This window comes from Crocodylus siamensis, chromosome 14 (genome assembly GCF_052110815.1).
Source record: "Crocodylus siamensis isolate JL-2025a chromosome 14, ASM5211081v1, whole genome shotgun sequence".
In the NCBI taxonomy this organism is placed as follows: Eukaryota; Metazoa; Chordata; order Crocodylia; family Crocodylidae; genus Crocodylus; species Crocodylus siamensis.
Genome location: NC_143408.1, coordinates 13157441 through 13184408, shown reverse-complemented (window position 1 = coordinate 13184408; position 26968 = coordinate 13157441). Strand labels below are relative to the sequence as shown.

General features: G+C 47.0%; 1 protein-coding gene across 13 annotated transcripts in view; it reads left to right on the top strand.

The window, feature by feature from the left end:
- Window positions 1-26968, top strand: part of FEZ1 (fasciculation and elongation protein zeta 1) — a 194317-nt gene that overhangs the window by 39972 nt on the left and 127377 nt on the right. For all 13 annotated transcript variants that reach the window (XR_016439097.1, XR_016439093.1, XR_016439096.1 and 10 more), the window contains one exon: window positions 22266-22365. Coding sequence is in view for 5 of the 13 variants with exons in the window: in XM_090026795.1 (XP_089882921.1) it covers window positions 22266-22365 (100 nt within the window). In the remaining 8 variants the exon portion in view is untranslated. The remainder of the gene's footprint in view (window positions 1-22265; window positions 22366-26968) is intronic.

Sequence of the window (26968 nt, the reverse complement as noted above, 5' to 3'; positions counted from 1 at the left end):
TAAGTCAAATTGATTGGCCTGTAGTTCTCTGCATCTTCCTTCTTTCCTTTCTTGAAGATAGGCACCACATTAGCCCTCTTCCAATCTTCAGGAACCTCTCCCAAGCACCATAAATACTCAAATATCCTTGTCATTGGTCATGCTATGATGTCAGCCAGCTCTTGGGTGCATTCTTAAGCTGTTCCCTCACAAGACCTTTGCCAATTATAGGTGTATGATCACCCTTACCATGGTAGTCTTGCATCTTGTCAGGCAGAGTGATCCCCTTGGGCTGGTGGAAAACTGCCACAAAGTAATTGTTGAGGAGATTAGCTTTTTCCTGGGTGTTGGTTGTCAACTGCCCCATTTGGTTCAGCAAGGGTCTGATGTTTCCCTTGTTTATTTCCAACTTCCCACATATTTGCAGAAGGACTTTTTATTGTCCTTGATTCCCATAGCCAGTTTGAGTTTCGTTTCCCCTTGGCTTTTCTTGTCTGCTACGTACAGGTCCAGGGCAGTGCTGCATAATCCTTCTTAGTGGTAGTTCCCAACTTCCATCCCTTATAAGCTTCTCTTTTCAGATTCAGGAGGTCCACCTATTGAGCCAAGGGGGTCTCCAAGCCCTTTTGCTACCTTTCCTACAGGCCGGAATAGACTTCCCTCATGCTTTTAGGATCATGTCCTTAAGGAGCGACCACTCATGGACTCCCCTCCCTGTTCAGGGCCCCAACTACCAACCTCCTGAGCTTGTGAAAGTCAGCTTTTCTGAAGTCGAGGATTTCTGCATTGCTGACTGATTTGCCAGCTTTGCAATGGATAGAGACAGTGATCAACTCGTGATCACTATCACCAAGCTTTTCTTTGATCCTCAGGTCCTTCAAGGCTCAAAGCTTCCCTTCAATCCTCATGATGACCATGATGAACTCCAGAAGTTCCCAGCTGAAATTCTAAAGCTATGCCTCTAAGGTTGTACAGATGCTTTTTTTGCTCTGTAGTGTGGTTGCAGAAAGCACAAGCTATCCAACGTAAATGTGAGAAGAAACAGCCTTAAAGCACTGATTATGTTTCTACAGTCAATTTTGCAAGCAACACAGCAATTTCATTTACGAAACCATGTTTTCCTCTTTACATCAGAAGGTTAGTGAAGATTATGCCCGGGTTAAATGCAACTTTTTTCAGAAACTGGTAGAAGTGAATAGATCTGCATGTCTATATGCAAAAATCTTCAGTATCTCTTTGGTGACAACAGGAAATTTGAGAAATCATTTCCTAATTGGGCTCATATGATGCTATTTTATGTTGTTTACCAGTTACTGGGAGTATCTACACGTGCTTTATTGTGGAGCTAACTAATTAGCTCCACAGTAAACTGTCACTGTGTATATGTGTGCTTGTGTAAGGGCATAGTAAAATAACTCTGCTATAGGATAGGACTGTATAGCATCGTGACTATCCTACAGCAGAGTAGTTATGTGTACTGAAATGCACATGTAGATGGTGCCTGGGGCCAGCTGGGGCATGAGGGTGCTACAGTATGGAGGCTGCATGCTGGCTAGCCCCACACTGTAGTATCCTTGTGCCCCAGCCAGCCCCTCCGCAGCACACCAAGTGGGAAGAGCAGCCCCAGGCTGGCAGCCCGGGGCTACTCTAACACAGCTCAACATGCAGCGGTCCTGGGTACACATGTAAACAATATGCCTAGGATAAATAAACCCTGGTAATATTAGACACAACTCCATCTAGGGGAATCAGCCTGCAGGTGTAGATTTGCCAAAATTAAGCATTTCAAAATCATGATTTTGGCCTCGAAAAATCATGGTGCCTATTTATTCTCATTGCATTTTAATGACTAACTTTTCTGTTTTACGGTTGCCATGTGTGTTTTATTTCTGTTTAATTTCATTTCTTTTTTAAATGTGTAACTGTTTGACCTGACCGTGGGGTTTTAGGATAAAAGCCAAGGAAAAGAAGTCAGGACTCATGGTAGAGGTGATATCTTGTATTAGACCAACTAGATTTTTGCTAAAAAAAAATCTTTAATTGCAAGCTTTTGGGCACAAACACCCTTCATCAGGCATCAGAGAAAAAATTATAAAAGTTCTCCCAGGCAGAAATGAAAGTTTATATTTCATAGGACAGTTGAAGGTGTGAAAAAAATCTCCTGTTTGGAACAGTTTATTTTACATGCAGATTAGGCTTAGAGAAAAGTTGGAATAGTATGTTTACCTCAAAGTTTTCTGGTGCAGTGTAGCACACAGGACCATGCTTTCCAGCCTGCAGGGCTCCCTACAGGAATCAAAAAATGGTAGCATGGGAATTAATGCTGTTACTGATGTCCCATTGCCAAATTTCTGGACCTGTGGCTGGATGGTTGCTCAATGTGGCTTGAGGGAATTCTGCTCTCTCCCTTGCCCCCCATCAAGGCTACGTGTTTCAGGGTCAGAGTTTTAGTACTGCTGAGCTAGGTGACTAGATTGGATCTGGCATTTGGTTTGAAATTTTTTTACCAGCTATCATTAGAGTGGTAGTGTGACACTGGATACTAGCCTTGAATTCAGGAGACCTGGATTACATTCCTGCTTGCCTAATGAGCAGGGATTCTGCTTTTCTCTGTTAACAATCCAGAATTCTCCGATTAAAAAATCCAAAATTATCTGATTAAAAAATCCAAAATTATCTGATTAAAAAAACCAAATGTGTGTTTTTCTGTGATTGAAATGAAACACCACTATATATATATCTCTCAGTTGAATACAATGTTTTATTGATATATTAGCAGAAGGATCCCTTCTTCACCTGGGTCATTATTTTTGTAATCACAGTGTTTGTGTTTTTTCAAAGAACTTAACACAACATATTTAGGTTAAAAATATTGTTTATTTTTTAAAGAACATAGTATAACATATTTAACATTTAATATTTAACATGGAGGGACATTTGAAGTGACATCCAAATGAATGATCTTTATTGTAGAACTTTTTTGTAAACAATGTTCATGGCGTTTCCTGTTGGTGCCAGTATATACAGCCCTCTTTGACTACCAGCTCTGGAGCAAGCCACATATAACTGTCCATGTGAAAAGCATTGCTCCGTTAAATACTTACTGGAAGAGCCAAAAAGGGTCAAGAAAAAATAACCTGCCTATAATTTTCTTCAAGTGGTATTCAGTGATTCTGGAAGGTTTAGAGTAGACAGGGCCAGCCAGCCGTTCCTGAGTTATAAGTGAACATACATATATTCATCTATATGTAACCCAGGTGGTGGCCCAATAGTTGCCCAATATCAAGGATGGTGTGGTGAGAGTGGGGCAAGGCTTCCGGGGCCAGCACCGATTTACTTTCCAGCCAGCCCCTGGTCCCCATAGAGCAGCCCATGGTCCCAAGAAGGTCTAACAGTTAACTTATTTAACTATTTACACTTTATTTACAAAACAGGAATAATAGGAAAGGTTATTTACAAGTGATTTTAAATGGCATAACCAGAATTACAAAACAAATCAGAATGTATTAGTCAATCCTTGACTCAAGAACCACAGGTAGGGCAACTTGCAACTTTCAGCCACTGCTGAGATGCTACCACAAGGAAGTAAGGTGGTCACTCCCTACAGCTCCAACAGGCTTCCCAATAAGTGACAGACTGCAACAGGTTAAGCTCTTCTGGTCTGCAGCAATCAAATTGTACCAAACCCCAACCCCACAAAGAAGCTGAAGGGTGACCCTCTGTGGCAACCAAAAAGGCAAGCAACAAAGTAGGTTCCTGCAGCAATCAGCATGACCCAAGCACAAAGCTTTGGGCCTCCATCTGATGACAGTCAGCTGCAGAATAAGGGACAGGACTGAGTCCCCTCTGAGGCAGTCAGTGGCAGAGAGTCAGCAGCACAGGCAGCTCCCAGGGGTCATTGCTCTAAACCCTTGCTCCAGATGACTGGCTGGGTGCCCCACATGCCTTGTGGCTCACCGATTCTGCTCCAAGTGCTAGCCTGCGCCCTGAGCTCGCAGGGACCCTCACCCTGATTTTCTGCTGCTCCTCAGGATCCCAAGTGCCTTGCCTGCTGCTGTCCTGCTTCCCCAGGGAAGGTAAGGGGTTCCTTCAACTCACTAGACTAGCTCCTTGCTTCGGATAACGATGCTGCCTACACTCCTGGATGTTGCCTCTTCTCCGCAGTGGAGTGGGGGGCTGACTGCCACCCCTAGCCTCTGGGATGCCTGGCACATCCAGCATACTGTGATGGGGCCTTGGGGCACCAGCTCTCTGCCCCAAGCCCTGGCTGCTGCTCCCTCTCTGCTGCAGGGCTGGAGGCACGGGCAGCTGCCGCTGCCTTCTTCTCCCAGGGCCTTCGAGGCTCCCTCTGCTGGGTCAGCTCACCCCAGCTCTTCTTAGGCCTCCTGCATCGTTCCCTGGAGTCACTGTCAGCAGCCCTCATGCCAGTTCGGCTGCTGCTTTTATCCCCGCTGGCAGTCCCCCCTGACTTGCAAACCGGCCAACCAGGACTCAGGGTGGCGGGCCCCCAACCCCAGCCATTCCCCTTCCATGCAAATGAGGGGATTGAAAACCCCTTCTTCCAATTGGCTTCTCCTTTTCCACAGGGCAGGGCTCTCCTGCTACACCCTTGGGGTTTCTCAGAGTTCACCTGCACTGTTTCTAGCCCAAGGTAAGTATCTCAAGCCAATCTGGTGAGCCCACATCGGCAGTCTGTTACATCTGTATATAAAGGGCTTAGTCAATTTGTTTGTGTTTTGTCTGTGCATCTGTCTGTCTGTCCATAACACTCTTGTGGGGCGTGGCTCCCAGTGGGGCATGGCTCCAGTCAGTGCTGCACATGAAGCGAATTGCCCGTCAAGAATGATGGCGGGGCCAGAGCACCACCATGACGGTGGGGACAGTGGAGGGGGGTGGCGTGGCGCGGGGCCAGACACAGAGCACAGGGGGGGATGATGGCAGGGATGGAGCACTGCCATGACAGCAGGGACAGCAGGGATGGAGTGGGGAGGCAAGGCCAGCACTGCTCGCCTCGACTCCCCCAGCCCTGCACCTTGGACACGATGGCAGCGCAGGGTGGTGGTGGCATGGCGCTGGCCTTGCCCCCCTGCCTCCATCCTCTCCATCTCCATCGTCATTCTTGATGGGCATTCACTAGTTTTATAATAATGACTGTTGAACTGAATTCACTGCATCAAAAATGGAATGGTACCAATGTGTTATATGAGAAGCAAAGTAATCCCAGACACTGGAATCCCCCAGAAGGGTCAAGTGAAAAATAACCCACCTAGAATTTTCACCAGGTGCTAGCCAATGATTTTGAAAGGTTTAGAATAGATAGGACCAGCATTCTCAAGTTATAAGTGAGCGTACATACAGACAGATGGACATACATTTTATTTTACATATATATATTTACAATTTTAAAACAATTTGGAAACCTACCAGTGCCTCAATCATTATAATCAAATCAAATCTAAATGCCTATATAATTTGGCATTTGATTTTGTTTTTATTACCACTGAAAATCAGAGCTCCTTCTACCCCCTTTGCTCACTAGTAGGTGGGACCAGCTGTGGCTATCATTACTTGCTGCTTTTTGTGCACTGAGCAGCCCTGATATGTCAGTGTTCTGACCTTGCCCATGCCACTGCCCCGCACTGCCAAGCTACGCCCTCCTCCCCCCAGTCCTGCCAGTGCCCCTCACTCCTGACTTGCAGCCCCCTGGCCCTGCCAGTGTGCCTCACTCCCAACATGCCTCCCCTACCTCCAGGCCCCATCCCCCCAGTGTGTAAGGAAGGGGGTAGATGTGTGGGGAATAGGGTGTGTGGGGGGAAGGAGGTTGTGAGCATACGTGGTGCATTGGGGTCGGGGGCATAGGCAAATGCATTGGGGGCAGGGGAGGGCATGTGCCCCCACCAATTTCTGTGCCCACAATGAGGCATGGGGCTGCAGCCTGGCTGGACCAGGTCCAGGCAGAAGCCACCTCTGTGGCCCAGCAGACAGGACCTGGCACAAGAGAGTGTGCCACACCACCATGGCTGCCAAGATGAGGCATGGCAATGGTAGTGTGGAAATGTGTCCCCTGCTGCTGATGGCTGGGCAGGGGGCACCTTACCTTGGTGGCTATGGCCACACAGTGCTGCTTCCCACATTGGGTCCTACCTGCTGAATCATGGAGTTGGCTCCTGCCTGGAGCTGGTTTGGCCAGACTGCAGCCCCATGTTCCACTGCGGGTCCAAAAATTGGGGGAAGGGGAGAGGGCATGTGCCCCACTTCAATGAATCATCTGTTCCCCCTTCCCAACCTCCCATGCATCACCTGTTTCCTGGGATTTTCTCCTTTAAAGGCAAAAATCTGTCTTTTGCTGTATTTTTCCACGGCAAACAGAAAACCCAGCTCTGTGCTGATGAGTAACTTTGAGGAGGTCACTTTTACTGTTCTGAGCCTTAGATTCTCCCCCTATAAAATGGGAATAATAATAAGCAAAGAACTATAGGGTTCGATCTCAAAGGTCCTCTGGTCCACCCCCTGCACAAATGCAGGAATATCAGTTCCTAAGTCATCCTTATCAAATGTTTATCTTGCCGCCTCTGGAAACTGCTCCAAAAAGGAGAATTTACAACTTCCCTGGGCAGTCTATTCCACTGCCTCATTGTTCTGCAGTAAGGACTTTTTCCTGAATTCTAATCTAGGGTTATGGGCACGCTTTATATTTTTAGCAGTAGAAATACCACTCTCCTGCTTGAAGCTGTGAAGTGTGTGGGCATGCATACGGTTTTGTATGAAGGAAACCTGGCAGAGCCATGAGAAAGATCACCCAGTTCTGATGAGGAAGCTCTGTATTGCACAAGAGTTTCTTACACAAGAATGAAGGCCTCTATGCTTTGCTGAACTCCTACCTGGAGACCAGAACTGGAGCAGCTGTTGCCTCTTGCGTGTTCCCATGACCAATGTCACCCCAGTGACTACTGTCCCTGCATTTTCCTGAGGCCAGAGCTCAGCCCCAAATTGGCTGCTTTGTCTACAGGGGAGGAATGTATCTATGCTCCTCCTTTCACCAGAATTTCTAGCATTGCATATTTCCCAGAACTGGAGTTGTCAGAAGGAGGATTTGGAGGGTGACAGCATGCAGCTTTCAGGAAACTCCATGTGCTTAGACAGACAGCAGTTCTGAGTCCAAGTACACAACATGGCTGCAAGCAGTATTTGTAAAGATCCAGCTATGACAGTCCGAACATAGTCAGTTTTTTACTGCACAGAAGTCTGTGCATAAAACATGGTGGCAACAGCTGCTGAGAAGTGCAGCAGAGAGAGCAGAGTTTGGCTTTTAAAACAACAGCTAAGCAGCAAAGAAAGCAAACAGCATCGAGGATCTCAGACCCCTTGTATATATGAATGCCACCACAAAGAACCTAGCAGCAGTGTGGAAGCAGTGGAAGGAAGAACTGATTTGTACATACATCTGACCATGTCAGGCATGGATGAGAAAATGAAGTAAATATTTTCCATTATGTGCTTCGGATAAAGGGCAGAGAAGGGCAACACTTTTACCTGAAGGACCCAATACATTAGAATAGTTGATGAAGGCTTTTGAAGGGTATTTTGACTACAGAAGAGATAAGGCTGGTAAGATAATGGGGCTTTTTAAAACCAGAATTAAGATCCATAAGAAGAAATCAATAATCAGAGAACTGAAAACTTTGACATCCACATATAATTTTGGAAGCATAACAGACTCCCTTATTAGAGACAGAATTATTTGTGGGACATCTGATCCTAATCTGAGAGAGATTGTTGGGAGAGGCTGATTTGATGCTGAAGAAGTGGTCATCTAAATTTCAACAGCAGCTAAATTATTTAAGGAAAGAATCAAAACAATAGTTGGAGCAGGAGCACACAGGAATATTTAAAGGAACTCAGGGGACAGAGCAAAGATAGTCCAACTGAGACTGCAGTCCCCAAGGGCCAGTGGGAAACAGCAAAAACAGAAAGCCAGATGCCTAGCTTTTCAGGAAAGATGCCTGAGCAGTGGAAACAGAGCCATTTTTATCCCAGATTTAGAACAAGGACAGTCAAAACAAAGCAACAGTACATGCAGTAGGGGAGGAGGCTGATTTTTTTAATAAGAAAGATGAGGTCTCAGTGAGTTTAGCAGAGCCAAATGCTCTGAATATACAGAAATTATAGAAGGAAGCTGCTATAAAACCATTTATCATATTTGCAACTATGTTAATGGGACAGCAACCAGTCATATTCCAGATTGATCACAGAGCCAGATGCAATGTAATCCTCACAAAACTGCTCAGCAGTAATTTTAGATTTGACGCATGTGAGCAGATAATGGTGAAGTATAATAAAACCTCTACAACCAGTAGGTAAATGTAGATTATTAATTAAAAAATCCATGGAACAGAAAACAATACTTCCTGGAATTCATAGTGGTCAAGTGCCTGACGAGTGCCTTTCACTGTTAGGCAGTTGAAGAGTGCAAGCCATGGATTTGAATTCAGTGCAGCACTTGAGACAGGAAGGAGGAAGCAGAGCGTGGTCCTTGTCAGATGTTTTAACAAAGTACAATACATATTTAAAGGAGATAGGCACTTAGAGGGTAAACTCAAGTTAGAAACAAACTCACAAGTTCAGCCTGTTTGACTGCTGAAATGCAGAGTACCACTAGCCCTGATGGAGCTACTCGGAGAGAAACTAAAATGCCAGACTAGGGGTATTATTAAACACATAGAAATAAGTATCAAGTGAATCAGCAGCCTTGTAATGGTAAGAAAAAAAATCTGGAAAATGAGGATGGGTATAGATCTAAAACTTTTTAACAGGACATTGAAAATAAGTTATTATTCATTGCATATTATTCATTGAACTATCTTGGGCAAAAGCGTTCGTGGTTTGTGATTTTAAAAAAGGATTTTGGAATATTAAGCTAGATGAGCCTTCAGGCCATCTGACACCCTTTACAAAGCCCTTTGGGAGATACCATTGGGTACCAATTGTACAGAACCCCTTGGGGATCAGTCTTACACCAGAAGTGCAGTGGTCCAGTGCAAACTGAATCAGACACTGGACTGAATAAGAATTATAGCAGATAACCTTATTGTTGGGGAAGGAGACAGTGAGGTAGAAGCTATCCAGGACTATGAGGCTAAGCTGCAACAGCTCCTAAAGAGGTGCAGAATATTAAGTTGAACTCAGACAAGTTGAAATTGAGGAGAACAGAGGTGCCCTACATTGGACACTTTTTTACCTTGGCAGGAGTCCAGTCAGACTCTGAGATACTGAAAGCTGTTAAAGAAATGTCCAGACCAAAAGATTTGAAGAGAATCCAGTGATGTATAGACATGGCTGTCTCTCCAGATTCTGTGTACTTTGTCAGAGGGTTGCAAACATTTGATATAGCTAATGTACAAGGATCCAGCATGGGCCTGGCCAGAAGCCCAGGAGTAGGTATTTGAAAGAACAAAGAAACCCATAAGTGAAGCACTAGTCCTGAAGTATTATAACCCAACAGAGCAAATACAACTACAATGTAACACCTCAGAAGGCGTTGGAGCACCATTCATGCAGAAACCCATAGTATTTACTAGCTAGGCCCTGACAGATACAGGAAGTGGGTACACTCAAATGAAAAGGAACTCCTGGCTGTGCTCTTCAGTTCACCTTTAGACAAAAGATGAATGTGATTTTCTGATCACAAGCCACTGGGAAGCACTATGAAACCACTCCTGAGCGCATCAAAGCAACTGTAATGTATACTACTGAGACTTTAACGTGATGATATCAGATATTGTCCCAGGGAGTCACTACTAGCAGATATTCTGAGCAAAACCTACCTTCCAGAGTATACCATGTGGTTCCATTGAACAGGAGATCAAATCTATTAACGCACTACAATACTTATGTATCTCTAAAGGGACTCTCCAGGCAACATGCAAGAGCACAGAATTGGACAAACAGCTACACACTGTGATATGAATTGTAGCTCATGGTGGGGCCAGGCCACAAGGAACAAGTGCCCCAGGAAGTCATTCTCTATTGCCAGGTTAGCGACCAGCTTTGTGCACAAGATGGAATTTTGTTTAAAGGTGATAGAGAAGTAATCCCTGCCAATTTAAGACAGGATACCATGAAAAGAATACATGCTTCTTGCCTGGGAATAGAGGAACGCCTGCAGTGTGCTTATGAATGTGTCTAATAGTCGTGCATGAATTCCAAGTTGAGGGCACATATAGACGAGTGTGAAGTGTGGAAAAAGCATGGAGATAAACAACAGAAGATAGTGCTGCAACCTCACGAGATCCCAGTACATTTTTGGGAAAAGGTTGAGACAGATCCGTTGGCATTCCTGTTTGTAAATGTAGTGTGACCTGTTTGTATCCTTCCCTATCTTTTTCATAGAATCATAGACAATTAGGGTTGAAAGGGACCTCAGGAGGTCAAAGCAGGACCATTCCCAACTAGATCATCCCAGCCAAAGCCGTGTCTACCTGGGTCTTGAAAACCTCCGAGTATGGAGATTGCACCACCTCTCTGGGTAACTTGTTTCAGTGTTTTACTACCCTCCTAGTGAGAAAATACTTCCTAATATCTAAGCAAAACTTCTGTTGGTGCAACCTGAGACAGTTGTTCCTTGTTCTGTCATCTGTCACCACTGAGAACAGTCTAGATCTATCCTCTTTTGACCCCTCCTTCAGATAGTTGAAGGCTGCTATTAACACCCCCACACACACACACTCAGTCTTGTCTTCTCTAGACAAAATAAGACTAGTTCCCTCTGCCTCTTCTCATAAGTCATGTGTCCCAGACCCCTCACCATTTTTGTTATCCTTCACTGGACTCGCTCCAATTTGTCCACATCCTTTCCTGGGGGGGGGGGGCAAAACTGAACACAGTACTCCAGATGTAGCCTCAGCAGTGCTGAATACAGGAGAATAATCACTTCTACTGGCAACACGCCTACCAATGCAGCCCAGTATGCCAGTAGGCTTCTTGGCAATAAGGGCACACTGCTGGCTTATATTTAGCTTATTGTCCACGGTAACCCCTAGGTCCTTTTCTGCAGAGCTGCTGCCCAGTCAGTCAGCTCCCAGCCTTTACTGGTGCATGGGGTTGGTCTATTCTAAATGCAGGGCTTTGCACTTGTTCCTGTTGAAGCTCATGAAATTCCTTTTGGCCCAATCCTCCAATTTGTCAAGGTCACTCTGAAGTCTGGCCGTATCCTGCAGTGTGTCTACTATTCCGGGTGGGCCAGCTTGGTGTCATGTGGAAACTTGGTGAGGGTGCACTCTATGCCTTATTTATGATGAAGGCATTGAACAAAACCGGCCCAGGACTGACCTCCCCTCCCATTGGTGATGTATAAGGGGTGCATGTGGGTTCACATGCACCCCCTGAGATTGGTGGTGCGTCCTCTGCAAAGGTCGTCGCTCCCCCACCCCCACTCTTCCCCCCCCGCCGACACCACCGGTGGCATCTGTGGGTGGTCGCCGACCATTGGTTGGCGCTCGCCATCCCCTTCCCACTGCTGACACTGCTGCAGCAGCCTGCGGGAGCTCACCACTGCCACGCCCCTGTCGCCCACACTGCCACCTGGGGATTTTCGCTGTGCCCTTTCAGCCTCCAGGGGCATGTGTTGTTCATGCCCTCACCTTTGTACCCAGAACCCTGGGTATATACTGTTAGGGAACAGTATACCAGTTCTACCTTCCAAATAGGACCAGAGGAAGACTTAACTGAGACCCTGTGGGTCAAACTTCAAGGAGGGTGGGAGGAGAGGGATCTGGTGGTAGGGGTTTACTACAGGCCACCACATCAGGAGGAAGAGCTGGATCTGGAATTCTCCAGGTAGCTGGGGGAGGCTGTGCATGCAAAGGATGTTGTGGTCATGGGTGATATGAATTACCCTGACATCAACTGGGAGGAGCAGTCGGCCAGGTCTAGCCACTCACGAAGGTTCCTGACATACGTACAGGACCTACACCTCATGCAGGAGGTACTCGTCCCATCCCCACTAGGGAAAACACCATACTGGATCTGGTGTTAGCCTCTGGGGATGACCTGGTGGGGCAGGTACTAGTACAAGGGAGGCTAGGGGACAGTGATCATGAAATGATCCAGTTTGCTATTCAGAGAAAGATGGGGAGGGTAACTAGCACAGCGCAAATGCTTGACTTTAGGAAAGCCAACTTTGATGTGCTCAGGGCAGTGGTCAGGGAGGCACTCGGAGCCCAAGGGGTCGCTAGTATGGGGGTCCAGAAAAGGTGGTCCTTCCTCAAGGAAGCTATCCTTGAAGCGCAGCAGGACGCGATTCCTCTGCGCAGGAAGGCAGGAAGAGGGCCCAAGAAACTTTCATGGCTAAGCGCGGATATCCAGGCTGGTCTGAAGGCAAAGAAAAAAGTGTACTGGCAGTGGAAGCAGGGGGAAGGGACAAAGGAGGAGTACACCTCCCTGATCCGAGCTTGTAGGGATTTGGTGAGGAAGGCTAAAGCAGTACTGGAGCTTAGATTAGCTTCTGGGATTAAGGATAATGAAAAGTCCTTCTTTAAGTAGATAGGTTGCAAGAAGAAGTCTTGGGGTAACATTGGAACCCTACGAGGCAGGCCAGGGCAGTTGGTGACAGGCGCAAGAGAAGGCAGAACTCTTCCACAAGTTCTTTGCCTCTGTGTTCCTGTCCACTGATAATGGGGTGCTCTTGGGTGATAGCGTAGAGAGGTCCGGGAAGGATGCGAGTCCCCTGACTGTTTGTTCAGACCTAGTTAAGGACTACCTGGAGGGCTTAGATGTGTCCAAGTCAGCAGGCCTGGATGACCTTCATCCGTGGGTGCTGAAGGAATTGGCTGGTGTCATTGCCGAGCCATTGGCATGGCTGTTCGAGGACTCCTGGTGCTCGGGCCAAGTCCCTGAGGACTGGAAAAGGGCCAATGTGGTCCCTATTTTTAAGATGGGGAGGAAGGAAGAGCCTGGTAACTACAGGCCAGTCAGCCTCACTTCTGTCCTGGGGAAGGTCTTTGAAAAAGGCCACATTTGTGAGAGCCCTGCAGGGGAAGTGATGTTGAGGGGTAACCAACATGGGTTTGTGCCAGGCCGATCCTGCCTGACTAACTTGGTTTCATTCTATGACCAGGTAACAAAGAGCTTAGATGGGAAGGAGGAAGTTGATGTCATCTTCTTGGACTTCCAGAAGGCCTTTGACACAGTGTCCTACCCAATTCTGGTGGGCAAGCTGAGGGACTGTGGCACTGATGAATGCACAGTCACATGGGTGGCAAACTGGCTCCAGGGGCGAACCCAGAGGGTGGTGGTGGACGGGTCAATGTCGACCTGGGAGGGTGTAGGCAGTGGAGTCCCCCAGGGATTGGTCCTTGGACCAGTGCTGTTCAACGTCTTCATTAGCGATCTGGACGAGGGTGTGGAGAGCACCCTGTTCAAGTTCGCTGATGACACCAAGCTGTGGGGTAAAGTGAATACACCGGCAGGCAGGGACCACATCCAGGCAGACCTGGATAGGTTGGAGAAGTGGGCGGATCTGAACAGGATGTGGTTCAACAAGGACAAGTGCAGGGTGCTGCACCTGGGGAGAGGGAACCAGCATTATGGTTATAGGTTAGGGGCTGACCCTCTCAGCAGCACAGAGGCAGAGAGAGAACTTGGGGTCAGGATTGACTCCAGGATGAATATGAGTCGCCAATGCGATGAAGCAATAGGTAGAGCCAACCTCACCCTGTCATACATCAACAGGGGCATTACTAACAGGTCCAGAGGTCTTGCTCCCCCTCTGTGCGGTGCTGGTCAGGCTGCAGCTGGAGTACTGTGTCCAGTTCTGGGCGCTGCACTTCAAGAAGGACGTGGAGAACCTGGAGAGGGTCCAGAGGAGGCCATTCGAATGGTTGAGGGCCTCCGTGGCCAGCCCTATGAGGAGAGGCTGAGGGACCTGAATCTCTTCAATCTCCGCAAGAAGAGGCTGAGGGGGATCTTGTGGCTGCCTACAACTTTATCAGGGCCCAGCAGCAGGGACTCAGGGAAAGTCTGTTCACCAGGGCCCCCCTTGGAGTCACCAGGAACAATGGCCACAAGCTGAGGGAGGAGAGGTTTAGGTTAGATATTAGGAAGAACTACTTCCCTGTAAGGGTGGCCAGAGCCTGGAATAGGCTTCCCAGAGAGGTGGTGCTCTCACTTTCCCTGGAAATCTTCAAGAGGAGACTGAATAGGCACCTGGCTGGGGTCTTATGACCCCTGCCACCCCCAGTGCTCCTTCCTGCCAATGGCAGGGGGTCGGACTCGATGATCTGTCTAGGTCCCTTCCGACTCATTGATTCTATGGACCCTGTAGTCACTTTTGATACACTCAGGGTCTCCCCTGGCAGTATCATTGGTGCCCACATGGATGAGCAGCATGGGGCTGGATGAGCCTGGGTAGTCCCTCCGTAACATTTCAGATCCAGGCTTTGGGTAAGCAGCAGACATCCTGAAACAACAGGTCAGGTTGTCAGACAGTTCCCTCCATCCTCTGCAGCAGCACTTTATCAGATGCAGTAGAGACTGCAGGAAGCAGAGCTTCTAAGTAGAAAGCATTGAGTGGGGCCAAAGCATTTTCTGTGGGCTGAACTAAATTCCTTGAAGGGCCAGGTTCAATCTGCAGGCTGTATTTTGCCTGTCTCTGCATTAAACCATAGTCTATTTTCCTTCTTTTTTTATGATATGCATTTGCTCTGTGCCTCCAATATGATGTTTTTAAGCAATTCCCCTACTACCTGCAAGTTTTTCATCTCCTTTAGGACCCCTTTTAACTTTAGTCTACCTAGCTTCCTAATTTTGGTAGTTTCCCTTTTTAAAAGCTGCTGTGATAGATTTTTTTTTTGTCTCCTCTTTTGCATGATTGTCACTCTCAGTTGCATCATGATTTCTGTTGCAGGGCAGCTCAGTAACACTTACCCTTTGTACAATATCCTGTGCACTACTTGGCCAAGTATGGCCTTTCCTCTTATAGATTACAGGACTAATTGCTCCAGAAAGCAATCTTTTATAATGTCAAGAAATTTGCTCTCTGCATCCGAGCTTGAGGTTAAATTGACCCAGTTTATTTGTGAATAAATAGGGGGGGACTACTGCCACTGCTGGCCCACTGAGCGATCCTTGCAAAGCCAGCAGACCAAGGCACTTAAGGGACCCCACCCCTGCCCCAGCCCTGCCACAATCTGTGGGCAAGGCAAGAGCCCCTAAGGGGACACTTGCCTGCCTGTACACTAATGCCAGGAGCCTGGGTAACAAGCAGAAGGAGCTTGTCCTCCTGCTCAGTGCAAAGAATTATGATGTCATTGGGATAACGGAGACCTGGTGGGACTCCACCCATGACTGGACCACGGGTATAGAGGGCTATACCCTGTACAGGAGGGATCGTGTTGACAAAAGGGGCGGGGGTGTAGCTCTCTATGTGAAGGAAAGCTACATGTCCCTCCAAGCTGATGTTGGTGACCAGCATGGACAGCTAGAGACCCTCTGGGTAAAAATTCATGGGAAAAACGGCACAGGGGACACAACGGTGGGAGTCTACTACAGACCTCCCACTCAAAGTCCTGAGCTTGACCAGGAGTTCGCCCGGGAACTGACTGAGGCCGCTTGCTCCAGGACCTTGGTTGTCATGGGCGACTTCAATTACCCGGACATCTCGTGGGAAGATCACTCAGCAAAATCCGAGCGGTTGCAAAGCTTTCTCTCGTGCGTGGATGACCTCTACCTGACTCAAGAAGTCTATGGGCCAACGAGAGGCAAAGCGCTGCTCGACCTGGTACTGGCTATGGGGGACGACCTAATCGGCGATGTAGTGATCAATGGGAAGCTGGGTGACAGCGACCACGAGCTGATCACCTTCACCATCCGCCGTAAAGCTGGCAAGTCAGCAACACAGAAGTCCTTGACTTCAGAAAAGCTGACTTTGACAAGCTCAAGAGGCTTGTCGGTCAGGCCCTCAGGGACCATGACCCCAGGGACATGGGAGTTCAAGAAGAGTGGTTGCTTCTCAAGGAAGCGATCCTCAATGCACAAGCTAAATCTATTCCAACACGGAGGAAAGGCAGCAAGAAGGCACAGCAGCCCCCCTGGCTCTCCAGGGACCTAGTGGACCTCCTGCGGCTAAAAAGGAAAGCCTACAAAGGATGGAGGATGGGATTCACCTCCAAGGAGAATTATTCTGCACTGGTCCGGTCCTGCAGGGAGCAAACCAGGAAAGCCAAGGCTGCAACTGAACTCCAACTAGCTTCAAGCATCAAGGACAACAAAAAGTCCTTTTTCAGATATGTGGGGAGCCGGAAGAAAAGCAAGGGCAATGTTGGACCCCTGCTAAACCAGATGGGGCAACTGACAACTGACGCCCAGGAAAAAGCCAACCTATTAAATAGGTACTTTGCGTCAGTCTTTCATCAGTCCCATGGGACGCCCATGCCTGCTATGGGACAGGGAGATCCGGGTGATGGGGATCCCCTACCCTCCATCAATGCTGACCTCGTGAAGGAACACCTTGAGAAGCTGGATACCTTCAAGTCAGCCGGCCCTGACAATCTGCACCCCAGGGTACTCAAGGAGCTGGCGAGCATCATAGCCCAGCCCCTGGCACGGATCTTTGAAAACTCCTGGCGCTCTGGTGTAGTGCCCGAAGACTAGAAGAAGGCCAATGTGGTGCCGATCTTCAAGAAAGGGAGGAGAGTGGATCCGGCTAACTACAGGCCCATTAGCCTGACTTCTATCCTGGGGAAGATCTTAGAAAAGTTTATTAAGGAGGCCATCCTTGAAGGACTGGCCCAGGCTAACATCCTAAGGGATAGCCAGCACGGGTTTGTTGCGGGTAGGTCTTGTTTGACCAATCTCATTTCCTTCTATGACCAGATGACCTATCACCTGGACAAGGGAGAAGAGATTGATGTCATATATCTTGACTTCAAAAAAGCCTTTTATCTGGTATCCCATGATCACCTCTTGGCCAAACTGGCCAGTTGTGGCCTTGGCTCCACCACGATGTGCTGGCTGGGAAACTGGCTCCGTGGTCGGACCCAGAGGGTTGTAATCGATGGCAGTCACTCATCGTGGTGCCCTGTGACCAGTGGGGTCCCTCAAGGCTCTGTCCTGGGACCCATACTGTTCAACATCTTCATTAACGATGTGGACATTGGAGTCAGGAGCGGACTGGCCAAGTTCGCCGATGACACCAAACTTTGGGGCAAAGCATCCACGCCAGAAGATAGGCGGGTGATCCAGGCTGACCTGGACAAGCTCAGCAAATGGGCGGACGAGAACCTGATGGTGTTTAACACCGAAAAATGCAAGGTTTTCCACCTTGGGAGGAAAAACCTGCAGCTTCCTTATAGGCTTGGCAGTGCTACGTTGGATAGCACTACAGAAGAAAGAGACTTGGGGGTCGTCATTGACCATAAGATGAACATGAGCCTGCAATGCGATGCTGCGGCTAGTAAAGCAACCAAAACGCTGGCTTGCATCCATAGACGCTTCTCGAGCAAATCCCATGACATCATTCTCCCCTTGTACTCGGTCTTGGTGAGGCCGCAGCTGGAGTACTGCGTCCAGTTTTGGGCTCCACAATTCAAAAAGGATGTGGAGAAGCTTGAAAGAGTCCAGAGGAGAGCCACGCGCATGATCAGAGGTCAGGAAAACAGATCTTACGATGACAGGCTGAGAGACATGGGACTCTTTAGCCTGGAAAAGCGCAGGCTCAGGGGTGATCTGATGGCCACCTATAAGTTTATCAGGGGTGACCACCAGGATCTGGGGGAATGTTTGTTCACCAGAGCGCCCCAAGGGATGACGAGGTCGAACGGTCACAAACTCCTGCAAGACCATTTCAGGCTGGACATAAGGAAGAATTTCTTTACTGTCCGAGCCCCCATGGTCTGGAACAGTCTGCCAGCGGAGGTGGTTCAAGCACCTACATTGAACACCTTCAAGAGTAAATTGGATGCTTATCTTGCTGGGATCCTATGACCCCAGCTGACTTCCTGCCCTTTGGGCAGGGGGCTGGACTCGATGATCTCCCGAGGTCCCTTCCAGCCCTAATGTCTATGAAATCTATGAAATCTATGAATAATGGATGTCTCCCATTATTACTGTTTTTTGATTTTACAGCCCTTCTCAACTCCTTTAGCATTTTCAGCTTGCTGCTGCTGTCCTGGTCTCAGGGTTGATAGCATATCCTCAGACATATTTTTTCCCCCAATGCAACATGGAATTTCTATCTACAGAGATTCTATGGTACCTATGTTATCAGTTGAAAAATCTATCCTATTTGATTCAATGTAGACTTTGATGTAGAATGCTATTCTCCCATCAGGTTGACCTGTCCTAGCATTCTTGTATAGTTTGTATCCTGATATTATAGCATCCCATTGATTTTCCTCATTCCACCATGTTTCTAAGATACCTATTATGTCAATATTGTTATTTACTGCTAAGCATTCAAGTCCCCCTGTCTTGGATCTTAGATTTCTGGTATTAGTATAAAAGCACTTAATACTTTTTTCTTGTTGCCTGGTTGGCTTCTTGTGTGTGACCTTTTACTCAGCAAATCTCTTTGTTTATGCTGGTCTTCTCTGTGCTTCACCTGAGTACTCTCTCTCAGTTTCTTATCCCCATTATCTATAGTTTCACCCCTACAAGGTGTGTCAGTCTGAACTATGTGCTGTTCTGTACCAGTTGCCTTTCCCCCAGTTTTTAGTTTAAAAGCTGCTCTTCCACCTTTTTAATGTTACATGACAGAAATTTGGTACCATTTTGGTTCAGGTAGAGACCATCCCTCCTGCCCAGGCTACCTCTGTTCCAAAAATCCTTCAGTTCCTAATAAACCTAAACTCCTCCTTCTTATACCATTTTCTTGGCCCCCTCATTGAGATTCTGGATCTATGACTGTCTCTACACAAGATCCTACTGTGCAACGGTTACTGGACATTTATGTAGTACTTGTATAAACAAGTACTAAATAAATGCACAATAACCTGAGTTACTGCACAGTAGTGCTGGTGAACACCTTTTTTCTGATGATATTGCGCAGTGACCTAATAGTACTCTGAAATAGCGTCTTGCCATGGTTTTTGCGATGAAACACTACTGCACAGTAAAATCAGGCTACTGAGCTGTCAGCATCTCATGTAGACATGTCCTCTATCTATTTACTTAGCCCTGCACATGGCAGTGAAAGCATTTCAGAGAATGCTACCATAGAGATTCTGGATTTCAACCTCCTACCTAGCCACCCTAAATTTAGCTTTCAGGACTTCTCTGTTACAGTTTCCCATATTGTTGGTACCCACATGGACCATAACCAGCAGTTCCTCCCCAGCGCTATCTAGCAGCCTGCCTATACATCTTGCTAGATCTACTACCTTTGCACCCAGCTGTAGCGGGGCTGTAGCTGGGCAGGGGGCTGCAGCCAGGTGGAGGGCACAAGGGGGGCTGCAGCTGGGTGGTGCGCATGCAGGGGTCTGCAGCCAGCTGGGAGGTGCACAGGGGGCTGCAGCTGGGCGGAGGGTGTGTGGGGGGGGGCTGTAGCTAAGCAGGGAGGCAAGCGGGGGGTGCCAGTCCCAGGTGGGACAAGCAGCCTGAGCCGCCTCTCCTTGTGGTACAGATCTGGGGGCTCACACTCCTGAAAGGGCTGCCAGGCTGTGCCAGACTCCTCCCAGGGGTGTAAGCCCCCAGATCTGTGTTGGTTGAGAGGAAGTTCAGGCTGTTGCCTAGGATCAGCACTGGGTGAAGCCCACATCCAGTGCCAAGGAAGATTGCTGTGGCAGCAGCAGCCTCCTGTCATCTGACGTGCAGATCCCAGGGCTCACACCCCTGGGAGGAGTCCAGCCCAGCCCCGCAGCCCTCCCGGGGGTGCAAACCCCCAATCTGTGTACCAGGTGACAAGAGGCTGCCTCTGCCACTTGGAACTGGCACTAAAGCCAAGTAAGCCTGGCTTGGAAACTCAAAACATTTTGAAAATTTTGAAATGTTTTGAGTGTCCTTGTTTTGTTTTGAATCCATTTCGAAGCCTTTTGTTTTGTTTTGATTTCTCTGTTTCAAGCTCAAAATGCATCAAAACAGCTTCAGAACAAAACACCTAGTGAAATTTCACACAGCCCTACAGGCTGCCACCATCCCTCTCCTCCCTAGCCAGAGCTCCGGAGAAGACTGCAGGCACAGCGGGGTCTTCTTGACTTCCTTTGCTGCCTGCTGCTCAAGCAGGGATTCTCCCCTCCCTCGTCTCATCTCCTACAGCATGGACCCCTGCCCATGGACCCTAGGCATGTGGTATGCTAGCTACTGCTGAGGGGTGTCTGTGTGTGTGTGTGTCTCCAATTCCACTGGGACAGGCAGACAGAACAGTGTCCTCTTAGGGCTTTTTGGAGCTAATCAACAGGTCAGCTGGTAACGTCCCTCTGTTCCTTCCTTGGAAAAAGTTGTTTAAGAAGAGCTTGAACCTAATGAGAGAGGCTTTTGTTTTGTTGATGGGCTGATAAACACTGTGTTATCACTGCAGGTTTTATCAGCCCCTTGCTGGTTTGCAGCCCTGTCAGGTTTGCAGACAGTATGGGGAAGAATGAAAAGCTCAGTATCATCAATAGATGCATGCACTGCATGCCCCCAGCTCAGCACTATAGAATGGAATGGAGGGCTGCTGTAGCGCCCTGCCAGCTTCTTGCCTGAACCACTGCAGGAATGTGCCTGCGTTTCTTCTGTCCAGAAGGAATGTCTGTGTGGTTGCAAATTGGTTCAACTTAGCCAGGTTAGACTAGCCTGCAAATATTGATGTGAATCTATGAATCTGTGAATACATTCAGGCTCAGGCTTTTTTAATGTCTGTCCCTAGCCTCAGAGTGAGGCGCTCCTTCCACTGGATACACATATCTGAACTATGTCCCTGGGACAGGTGCACTTAATACAATAAACTGGATAGCCCCCACCCTGCTGCTGGACTTCTATCTGAATTTTTTTTTTAGTGTTAAAACTTAGTCTGCTCTTTTAAGAAGGTTTTTATTTATGGGTTCTCTTAGACTACAAACTTTAAACTAATGGATCAACCTTCTTTGTAACTGTATTCTTCCATAATTGCAGCTAAATATTAAACAAGGGAGTTAAGTATTGATCTAACTGCTCAGTTATTTCAGCTAAATACCTAGGTTAAAGGAACAACTTTCTTTGAAAGCTTCTCTTCAAAGAGGTGAAGTGGCAAACTGAATTTCAGACTGCTTGCAAATTCCCTGTTAGCTCTTCCCTGGTCACTTAGGAGGTCCTCATTTGTTCTCTCCTGAGCCTGGGCTTGCTTTGTCAGACACAGGAAGCAATCATTCAGCAAGCAGCACCAGCAGCTGCTCAGAGTGCATGGCCCAAACAACCAACTGAACACTCAGCAAACCCACAGGCAGACATAGTTCACTTACCTTTCACGAGCAGGATCTGGTACCTGACTCCTCTTTTTCTTCCTCTTTGTTCCAGCAAACTGCTTGCAAACCATTCTTGCAGAACTGTTCTCTGCTTAGGGAACAATAATTCTGAACCTAGCATGGTGGTAAGCAGTGCTCTTAATAAAGATCCAGCTGCAACTGTCCAAATGGAGTCCATTTTTATTGCAGGGAGCTTTGTGTATTAAACATTGTGGAAAATCAATGAGGCACAAGTTCAAAACTCTCTGGACATGAAGAGCCTAGAACCTAGCTCGTGCTTTTTATGTTAGTTCCCTAAACACTCAGGTCTGGGGATTAAAGCAAAGAGCATTGTCCTCCTTGTTCCTTCTGTAGTCATGGGTTTTTGGCCATTTACATCATCTGGACTCACAGATATGCTTCCAGAATCAGTGTGTGTACATGCCCTGCCAGCACAGTGTTTGCCCATGGCCAATCCACATGTCCCCACTGCAGGGGTAATAAATAGTGTTGCTCCCTAGACGTAAGTGCCAAAATTGTTACTTATGTGACTAAAAAGCTGCCATTTAGATGCACAAAGGAAAATACAATGCCATGCTTAGTGAACTGGAATTTCCATCTTCTTTGTGGTCTCTTTAGTATTAAAAAACTTGGAAGTTTTCTGAAAATAAAATTATCCAAAGTCTGCAAAATAGACATTAAGAAACTAAGGAACCTCTGTTTGTTTATTTTATCTAAAATACAGTCAAGAATTTACTAGATTCTAGTCTATAAGAGACAATATTTCAGGTCTGTTTTGAATAGAACAAGTATGAGAACATTCTTTTTATGAGATAACCCTTCCTTTATTAGACTGGGGTGACTGTCACTTATTAAAGCTCTTTCTGTTTTTAGGGTTTGGGATGCTCTAACGGATAACTACATCCCATCAATCACTGAGGACTGGAGGGACCCCAATATTGAGGCATTGAATGGCAATGTTTCTGACTCAGAGGTACTTTATTGAACTTATTTTTTGTATATTTTTTAAAGCTTAATGGGTTTTGGGACCTGTTTTACACTCTAAAAATGAAAATGCATAAAATGAAATGACAGCTAACAGCCATTCTGAGCAGAGGAGAATGTGAGAATGGAGTTCCTGTCAGATATAAGAACAGATGTCTCACAAACGTGTGTGGAACAAATTCATTACCCTTTGATAAATGAAAAGCATCTGTAACGTGGAACTTTAAATGAAACAGTTTGATATGTCTGAAATGGGAGTATTGTCAGCTAGGCTGTTGTTTGCTTGAAAATGAAACTGATAACATTTGTACTGCCTTCCACCATAACCCATTGAGAACAATACATAAGATGGATTTGCCAAACTGCTGAACAATGAGATAGTGATAACATTTTCGTACAGAGCACTGCAGGGAAGTCAGCTGGCCTGCTGCTGCAGAGTACTTTGGATTGATGTTTGGAGGTCAGACATGGGAGGCATTCAATGGACAGAATATGCTGTAGTGGTCCTATGGTCTCTTGTTCTACAGATAGGCATGCCATTTTCATTCCCTGATAAATTTTACCATTTTAATGGGACAACATAAAATGTAAAAGAAAAGGTGCAGAATGAACCCCCCCAACAGATAAATTTGCAAAACTTGCCCAAACGGAAATGAATGATTTTTTTATCCAAATGTTTTGAAAAAATCAGTGTTTAGAAACTACAAGCCTGAACATTGATCAATTCATTTTTAATTATTTCAGAGGCTAAGGGAAGATGAGTGTTAGATGGACTCCTGGCAAACACAGATGCACACATAGGGCTCCAACACATGATATGTTTATGATACAATTAAAGTAATCATGCCATAAATACTAACAACAGTGCACACACAGCTAATTTATGGTGCCATAAAGTGGCAAGCCAGCCACAAAGATATTCCACAGAATATGTACAACATTGTTTTGGTGCATTTGTATGCCACTATAAATTGAATATGTAGCACTGCCAGACCTGGGGCTATCCCAGGACTGAGGCTGGAATAGTATGATTGTTGGCCCTGACTGTGGACAGTCCAGGGTTTTGAACTGGATATGGGGTTGTCCAGTGCTAAGGGTTGATAATCTCATCTGACATGGCCGGAGGCACAGTGTTTGGAATGGGGCATGCAATTCCTCTGATCCCAGTCATGCCATTGATTTAACATCTGAAGGGGCCATAGACAGATGTGAAAGCCTGCAGTACTTAGGTTATTATATAGCTAATGAAGAGGATATGATCAGAGCATAGGAGGTGGGAATAAAGAAAGTAGTAAAGTAAGAGAAATGTAAACGGCTCTGGGGTGTGGGCGTAGATTTGTGAGCATGTAGTAGTTGTGGGATGGTATCATAGTTGGATTCCTAAAACCACTACAAGAAGGGTGGATTCCTTCTAAGCTGGGGATAGGCTTCTTGGACCAGCATCTTGTGGAATCACCTTTGCATAAAGTATGAAGATGTGTTGTAGGGGTACCAGGGGCTCCATCCCTCAGCTGCCAACTACATGCCACTCACTGCAACATTGGACTGTCTTCCCAAAGTGAGTGTCTCCCTACCAGTCTTGACATAAACCCTCAAAACCCCACCATGTTCACCTCTTCTCAGTCTTCACAAAAAAACCAAAAAACAAAACAAAAAAAATAGGTTGCAAGCAGACAGCTAATAAGAATTATTTGAAAAAGGAAGGGGACAAATTGACGGTGAGATAACAGAAAAAAACAACCCAAAAAAACCCAAAGAGTTTTGATGAGTCTGAATGAATTCAAGTCAACAGGGCCTGGTGACCTTCATGCCTGGGTACTAAGGGAACTGACAAAGGAGATGTCAGAGCTCTTCATATTTATGAACTTTTGGGAGATAAGAAAAGTATCAGGGGATTGGAAAAGGACTAACATAGTTCCTCTCTTTAGAAAAGGCAAAAAGGAAGACTTGGGGAACTTCTTAGTGATCAGGAGAGTAACTCAGAAGGATCTTGATAGAATGGAAAACTGGGCTGCAGCTAACAGGATGAAGTTCAGTGCTGACAAATGCAAGATTCTACACTTTGGAAAATATAGTAAAAAACATGCATACAAAATGGTGACAACTGGCTGGAAGGCAAAACTATGGAGAAGGATCTAGGACTGTTGGTGGATCACAGACTCAAATGAGCCTGCAGAGTGAGGTAGCTGCACAAAAGGTTTTGGGCTGCATTTTGGGCTGAATATGGTTTTGGGCTGCATTAAGATAATCTTGAGGTGCAAGACATGGGAGGTGATAGTGCCTCTTTAATTGGCACTGGTTTAATTGGCATTGATAGTGCCTCTTTAATTGGCAGTGGTTAAACCACATCTGGAGTATTCTGTGCAGTTTTGTAATCTACATTTTAAAAAAGGATGTGGAGAAGTTATAGAGGTTCCAGGGTTGGGTGAAAAAAATGATAAAGGGCTTGGAAGACAAGTTATATGAGGAGAGGCTGAAGGACCTAGACATGTTCAGCCCTGCTGCAGCCATAAAGCCTGCCAGCTGTGTCTATCTTAGGGCACTGGGGGGTGAAAAAATCTACTGCAGGCCTGCCAGGCCCTGTTGTGGCCAAGAAACCTGGCAGCTGTCAAGGAAATAGGTGCAGGGGGACTCTGGGTTCTGGGGACCTGAACCTCTGGCTGCAGGCAGGCAAAACTCATGACATGGGTGTGTGACACTATGTGTGTGTGTTCAGGTGTTCCATTCCTGGTACTGGGGCATCTGTACAACATGGCAGTGTGCCCCAGTGAGGTCTTCTCCCCTAGAGCCTCGGTCCAGTCCGCCACTGTAAACAATGACAGGTGAAAATAATGTAGGTGACTCAACAGACAGCACCAGTAGCACCAGCAGCATCTAAGGTATCCAGATGGAACTGTCAGGCCCTTCTTTCCTCTCAAGTATGAACACCTAGTTTGTTAGGTGCACTCTCACTGTGCGACTCTGTGTGTGTGTGTGTGTGTGGGGGGGGGTGTATTTGTGTTCAGGTGCACCCTTCCTGGCACTGGGGCCTCTGCACAACATGGCAAGTCTCCTCCTCTCCTACAGCCTAGGCCCAATCTACCACTGTAAATGAAGGCAGGTGAAAATAATGTAGGTGACTCAGCAGTCAGCACCAGTAGCACCAGTAGCATCCAGGGTAGTGAAATGGAACTGTCACAGAGCTTTTCTTGTTGTAAAGGAATTGACAGTAAGAACTAAAGATGTTGTGTTGGATATATGTTACTTGTGGTGTGTGTGATGGCTTATCTGGTGTTTTTATGTTTATATGTTTATTATGAAAAAGCCGCAGAATAGTTAGAGAAATATATCTTAGGAAGCTTTCAGGTTGAAAAACTCTTTGTCAGGCTGAGGAAGTACTTACAGTTGGTGTGTCTCCTGGTCCTGGATGGAAGGAACAGTAAAGAAGCCAGAGGCTGGCCTGGCATGCAGTGCAGGCAAGAAAGCCAGTCAGTGAAAATGGAAATGGAGGTGTCGGGGTGAGGGACAGGCTGGGGCGGGGGCTGGAGGGGAAAGGGGATGTAGCAGCACAGGTAAAAGTGCAGAGGTACCTGGGAAGTCAAATGTCCGGCAGGTTGCAGTATGCCAGAATTCCACTGTGTATATTGAGTCCATGAGTTTCTGTACTTAGGAGGCTGATGAAGTGCAGTTCATAGGTCCAGCTCTGAAAAGTGGTTTGTACATTCAAACAAGCATCTAACCAAAACTGAAGCCAGCTTCCTACAGCTTAAAACACAAAACACAAAACCTGCCAACTGCCTCCAGTTCCCCCACACCAGAATCTATCAAAGACAGTAAAACCCAACTACCTGTGGGGGGCACATTCCTCACTAAAAAAACTCTCTGCCTCCAGTTTCTCAGGCCTAATCGTGAGAGGGAAAAATTACAAACAACTTTTCACAGCTGGGCCTATGAACTTCATTTAATCAGTCTCCTAGATACAGAAACTCATGGGCTCAATATAGTAGACAGTGGAATTCTGACACACTGTAACCTGCCGGACATTGGACTCCCCAGGTTCTCTGCACTTTTACCTGTGCTGCTACATCCCCCTTCCACCCCCACCGCCCATCCCAGCCTGTCCCTCACCCCCTGACACCTCCATTTCTATTTTCACTGACTGGCTTTCTTGCCTGCTTTGCATGCCAGGCCGGCCTCTGCCTTCTTTACTATTCCTTCCATCCAGGACTAGGAGACAAACCAACTTCAGATACTTCCTTAGCACGACACAGGGTTTCTCAACCTGAAAGCTGGCATCCTGGGCAGCTAAGCTGAGCACACCGGGAGCCTCACAACTGCGCTGCACCCAGCAAGCATCAGGCCTGTCAAAGATGTGACAGGTTTGGGCTTTCCCCAACCAGGACTGTGTGCATGCATGTGTGCATTTGCTGGAGGTTATGGTGCCTCCTACCTGCCTTTCACCAGGGGATCATTGGTCTTGGCATTTATGGGCCTGCCGCACTGCCAGCAGTCCCACCAGGCCTCCCTACCTTGGCAGGGTGCAGTTTTAGTGGTCACGCCCAGGACCTGGGGTCTCCTCCTTCCCCATAGCCCCAGCCCATACCTCCAAGTTC